The sequence below is a fragment of the Prionailurus bengalensis genome, chromosome C1 (assembly GCF_016509475.1).
Source record: "Prionailurus bengalensis isolate Pbe53 chromosome C1, Fcat_Pben_1.1_paternal_pri, whole genome shotgun sequence".
In the NCBI taxonomy this organism is placed as follows: domain Eukaryota; kingdom Metazoa; phylum Chordata; class Mammalia; order Carnivora; family Felidae; genus Prionailurus; species Prionailurus bengalensis.
In genome coordinates this window covers 63,507,258-63,513,768 of record NC_057345.1, presented here as the reverse complement: position 1 = coordinate 63,513,768, position 6,511 = coordinate 63,507,258, and the positions used below count along the sequence as shown (strand labels likewise).

General features: G+C 35.8%; 1 protein-coding gene across 1 annotated transcript in view; it reads right to left on the bottom strand.

The window, feature by feature from the left end:
- Positions 1-6,511, bottom strand: part of MSH4 (mutS homolog 4) — a 79,834-nt gene that overhangs the window by 71,501 nt on the left and 1,822 nt on the right. The window contains exon 2 of the mRNA XM_043575301.1: positions 4,793-4,975. Within this exon, the coding sequence (XP_043431236.1) occupies positions 4,793-4,975 (183 nt within the window). The remainder of the gene's footprint in view (positions 1-4,792; positions 4,976-6,511) is intronic.

Here is a 6,511-nt window from a genome sequence, read left to right as displayed (position 1 = left end):
TGTAAACCAGAAATACCAAACCTTTTTCACAAAGTTGTTATAAGAATTAAATGCAGTAACATAGAAGGGTTTTTTTGTAAAGCATATGAAATTACTTAAATATGGGACATTATCCATGCATGAAAAAAATGTGTAAAATTTTATTGTGAAAAAACAAATTTACCTTTGATTTCCTTGTCAATCTTTCAATAGACCCTTTTCCCCCTCTTATCCCTTCCTGACCTAGATTCTTTTCTACCCTTCTATTACAATGTCTACAAAATTATCCATTTATGTTATCCGACTCAGTGGTTAACTTAAGAGTTCATTCAAAAATTTATTGTGTCTAGATCTTGAACTGAAAGCCAGCTTATACATTATGATCAAGTTTATATTAGATCTATGAAATCATTTTAAGTTCTGCAATAAAATATGACCTTCCTATTTTTAATTGGAAAATAAATACTAACTTCCAGTGAAAATTCAGTACACTCAGAAGATACCTCCCCTTAAACTTCTAAAAGAATGCTTACACTGTCATGCTGATATAATTAGCATCCTAGTGCCTAAAGCTCTTATTATTTCCTTAAAATGGATCCTTAGGAGTCAATCACTGGAACAAAGGAAAACCACCATTTGTTACGGATCTCCTATATACTGTCAGATTTCTTTCAGAATTGTACCGATTTTTTTTTAAGTTTATTTGAGTAATCTCTACACGTAATGTGGGGCTCAAACCCACAACCCTGAAATCAAGAGCAACATGCTCTACCAACCAAGTCAGCCAGGTGCCCCTGTACTGATTTTTTCCCCCAATTCCATCAGTAGTATAGGAGATAAACCAATTTTACTGTATATTTACCATTCTTAACTTCTGAAATGGATTAGTAGTAGTAGTAGTAATATTGGGTAATTTAATGGACTGATACTAAATTTGTATTTTTGAAAATTACTATCAAAATTGAACATAACTTAATATATCCATTTGCTTTCTATTTTTTAAAGAAATTCTTTCTCTTTTTTTCTTAGTTCTGAAGTTTCCTCCTTTTTTGAAATTAAAAAAAAATTTTTTTTAATGTTTACTCATTTTTGAGAGAGAAAGAATACTAGCAGGGGAGGGGTAAGAGTTAGGGAGACACAGAATCTGAAGAAGGTTCCAGGCTCTGAGCTGTCAGTACAGAGCCCGACATGGGGCTCAAACCCACAAACTGTGAGATCATGACCTGAGCCAAAGTCGGACGCTTAACCGAGCCACCCACGTACCCCTCTATATTTTATTTTGAGATATTTGTCCTTATAGAGTTTTTACTAAATTTTAATGTTTTTCATTTATGAGAATTTTATAAATCAATTACAATGATTTATACTTGCTACCAATCTTGATTTGGTATCTCAAAGATTTCTGCTTTTGTATAGATAATCTTTTCCTTAATAATTTCTCCATTGCTTTTTTGCTTTCACTGAGACAGTTGATATGCATTATTATTTTATTCTAATTTTTTTTTAGCTGTTTTGTTCATTTTGATCTTTCATATGAGCAGAACTTTGAGGAGTACATTTGGTTGTCTACCATGTCTGGAATGAGGTAGTACTGTACCAGAAGTATAGATTTAGACTCATTCATAAGCAGTTGGTAATGATCTAGCTGGGCAGTCAGAGACCTGGAAGAAACAAGATTGGAAGATAATGTCAAGGAAATCTGGGGGAAATGTATGCAGATGGGCCTCTTTAAATGGGCATAAACTCTGAAAATATTTGTGTTTCATGTGAATGCCTACTAAAGGGCATCTACTAGATGCCCTAGATAATTAAGACTCAATTATCAGGTAGACAATGATAAACTCTATGGACTTCAATTAGCCTCTTTTCCCAGCCACCCTAGGGCTTCTTTAATAGACTTATGAACAAAGCAGCCATGGTGTCAAAGATATGCATAGGCTCAACATCATGAACTTCCTCTTAACAAGGCTGACCTGGTCAACCACACTGTCAGTACCTAACCTGCCCTATATAGCACCACTCCCCAGTGGGACAGTAAACCAGCTTTTTCTGGCCAATCTGTATCCTCTGCTATTCAACAGGTTCAATATCACCTTCTCCAAGGAGATCTATACCTCAGACTTTGAAATGGCCCCTGGAAAGGGCCTGCTTCCAAGTATGACCTCTTGGGCCTCCTCTCAGCCCTAGGGCACCTAACAGAGTTTTCTTATAACCTATAGTGATTCTTTTATTATAATTTAATAATTCTTTATATTAAATCTCCCTTGTTTAAATCACCATATGGTTCTATCTTCAGATTGGATCCAGACTGCTATAGTCTCTGCCTTCATAGTGCTATAGAGAAAAAAGATAATTAAAATACCCATACTATTAGTAAAATGCAAAGTTAAATGGCAGCACATAGCAGGGAGCCTCAAGCTAATCTTACAGGATCACAGAAAGCTTTCTGAAAGGAATAACATTTAAGCTTAGACTTGAGGAATAAATAAGAGTAGACTATATGAAGAAGAGAAGAAAGAGTTTCTAAGCATAGGAAATACCATGTAAAAGGCCTAAGGGTAAAAATTTGGAAGTAAAAAATAAATAAATAAATATATATATATACACATATACACACACATATACATATATATATGTATATACATATATACACATATATGTATACACATATATATACATATACACACATATATATACACATATATACATATATGTGTGTGTGTGTATATATACACACATATATGTGTGTATGTATATATATATATATATATATATATATATATATATATACACACACATCCTATAAATACTAACCAAAAGAAAAAGAACTGCTAAATTAATAGCAGACAAAATAAAACTTTTAAGGCAAAAACTGTATCTATAGATGAAGAGAATCTTTTAATACTAAGATAGAACAATGCTAAATTTTTATGTTCCTATTAAAATAGCTTCTGAGTGCCTGGGTGGCCCAGATGGTTAAGGGTCCGACTCTTTTTTTTTTTTTTTAAGTTTATTTATTGATTTTGAGAGAAAGAGAGCACGTGCAGGGGAGGGGAAGGGGCAGCATGAGAGGGAGAAAGAGAGAATCCCAAGAGGGCTCTGCACCATCAGCACTGAGCCAGCCCAATTCAGGAACTTGAGTCAAAGTGGGATGGACACTTAACTGACTGAGCCACCCAGGCACCCCTTAGTTGGTTAAGTGACTGACTCTTGATCTCAGCTCAGGTCATGATCTTATGGTTGGAGCCCCATGTCTGGTTTTGCCCTACTGCTTAGGATTCTCTCTCTCTCTCTCTCTCTCTCTGCTCTTCCTCTGCTTGTATGCATGTGTGCATGCACTCTCTCTCTCAAAAGAAATTTTAAAAAATAATGAAATAGCTTCAAAATAGGCAAAACAAAATATTAACAGAACTACTAGAGAAAATAGACAAGTCCACAATCATAATGGGAGATTTTAATATACCTCTACAAAAGTCTTTAGTAATACAGACTTAACACAATTAAAGAAATAACCTAATAGGGGCACCTAGCTGTCTCAGTCAGTAGAGCATGCAACTCTTAACCTCAGGGTCATGAGTTCAAGCCCCACGCTGGGCATAGAGCTTAAAAAAAAAAAAAAAAAAAAAAGATGACCTAATAGACATATAAACTATGCATATTTACAACTGTAAAAGACATTTACAAGTGGAGACAAAATGTTTACTAATGTATAAAATTAAGAACTTCTGTCCATCAAAGAACATCATAAAAAAAGGAGGAAAGAAGAGAAGTCACAAACCTAGGGAAGATATACCCAATAAATGTACTCATCAAAAAGAATATGTATTCTGAATATATATTTAGAATATATAAGGAATTTCTACAAATGTAGAAAATAAAAGTAAAGAAAAATGGGAAAAACACACAGTCATTTCGCAAAAAATGAAAGCTAGATGGTCAAAAAGCAACAAAATGTAACCAGCCTCGGGTGCCTGGGTGTCTCATTCAGTTAAGTGTTCAACTCTTGACTTCAGCTCAGATCACCATCTAGAGGTTTGTGAGTTCAAGCCCACATAGGGCACTAGCCTGCTTGGGATTCTCTCTTTCTCTCTCTCTCTGCCCCTTCAGCATGCATGTTCTCTCTTCTCTCTCAAAATAAATAAATAAACTTAAAAAAAAAAAAAAAAGGTAATCAGCCTCATTGATAACCAGGAAGATGCCAACTCAAACTACACTTAGGTTGTATCTTACAACTGCTGGACTGGTAAATATTAAGTCTGACAATACAAAATGTTGGAGAGGATGTAAATTAACAAGAACTCTTATACATTGCCAGTAAGAGTGTACCCTGGTAGAAGTACTTAGAAAAACAATTCATCATTATCTTGTAAATACAAACACTATATCCAAGCAATTTCACTGAATGTACCTTAGAGAATGCTTACACATGAAGAAATTAGTTCATCCATTTTCCCCTGAAGAAAATCTAGTAGATTTATATAAAAACTAAAATTTAAGTATAAAAAAACCCCACAGGATGTACTAGCAGGATCAATTTCTAAATTTAAATAAACATCATGTATAAGAGAGTTTTCTCCTTCATTTACTTTTTGTCAGAATAGTTAAAATAATGCAGACCTGGATATATTAACAAATAATATCAGAAACTATGTAGCATTAACTTAACCTCAAATTATGGATAGATGTAAACTGATGTGTTTTTTTTCAGTCATCCATATCAATTACAAATAACTTCAAATGAATTTAACTACCCTAACTTATAAATCTTAAAAGTTTCAAAAGGTCATCTAGGTCAACATTCCACTCATTTTACCTGAATATCCCATTTGTGGTGTCCAACTTTTATAACCTGATCTCTGGGGATTTCCAGCAGACAATGGAGTTTTTAGTATTTGAGGATAATTACTATCTCGTGCAGAAGATGAGCTTGTACCAAAAGTAAAATTTGATGCAAATATGTTTTCTGCATTAGATCTTTTGTTTCCAAAATATGAACCTAAATTTGAAAAATGAAATATCAATTCTTAAAGATTCAGAATTATATACAATGATGTTTTAATCGCTGTAATTTGTATCATGTTCACTTTCTATAAAACTTCATCAGATAACAACTTTATTTTATTTAAAAAAAATTTTTTTTTAACGTTTGTTTATTTTTGGGACAGAGAGAGACAGAGCATGAACGGGGGAGGGGCAGAGAGAGAGGGAGACACAGAATCGGAAACAGGCTCCAGGCTCTGAGCCATCAGCCCAGAGCCCGATGCAGGGCTCGAACTCACAGACCGCGAGATCGTGACCTGGCTGAAGTCGGACGCTTAACCGACTGCGCCACCCAGGCGCCCCAGATAACAACTTTAAAAAAATAGCCAATTATGACAAACTTAATGGCATTAATGATAAATAATCTGGTACCAAAATATAAGGAAAGTGCTTGCTAATGTGCTTCTACAAGCTGAGACTACTCTTGATAAAATCATAAACTACCCTCTACTCTTCAAATACACCAGATGTTTACTTTGTATAGCAATTATGAGACTTCTTTTCTTGGACTGATTTCACTTCATTGAAACTCTCTCCTGCCATGCAAATAGTACAAGAGTTTTAACAACTTTTTAAATGTGTTTGTTTATTTATTTATTTATTTATTTATTTATTTTAGCGGGGGGGTGAGAGAGAGAGAGAGAGGGAGAGAGAGAGAATCCCAAGCAGGCTTGGCACTATCAGCACTGAGCCCGACGTGGGGCTTGATCTCATGAACCCGGAGATCACAATCTGAGCTGAAAGCAAGAGTTGGACACTCAACCAACTGACCCACCCAGGCACCCCCCAAAAGTTTTAAATTCATTTGGATTCATTTCCCTGTTTGGGAACTTTCCTAGAGTTGTCCGAATATAAATAAGTCGAACTCGCATTGAAGTATATACATTTTTAAACTACTTAAACATATTATTCAACTGAATTAGATGAAACGCTAAATTTAATCTATTTTCAGGGCGCCTGGGTGGCTCAGTTGGTTAAGTAAGCCTCCGACTTCAGCTCAGGTCATGGTCTCGCGATTCTTAGGCTCCAGCTCCGGGTAGGGCTCTGCGTCGGGCTCTGGCTCTGTGCGGACAGCTCAGCTTCGGATTCTGTGTCTCCCTCTCTCTCTGTCTCTCCCCTGTTTGTGCTCTCTCTCTCTCTCAAAAATAAATAAACATTAAATTAAAAAAAAAATCTATTTTCGTCCTATCCTAGTTTAGGAGCCAAGCGGTTTAGCATTGCTATCACCAAACTCTTGCACAAATTCTCCCATTTGTCATACACTTGGGGCGGGGCATTACACCGTAAGTTATTTCAGTCTTCCTCAGAACTGAGCCATTTACCATTGCGGCCTTGTAAGAAAACCAATTTGCCGAGTCCAGTCACTCAGACCCAGCAAATTCCTAGAGCACCCCATTCTCATCCTCCAACCAAATCCCAACGGAACCTTCTCTGTGGTAATCGCCCACCCCCGCCCCCTGAACCTCCAGATACTGCAGACCTCCGGATGACA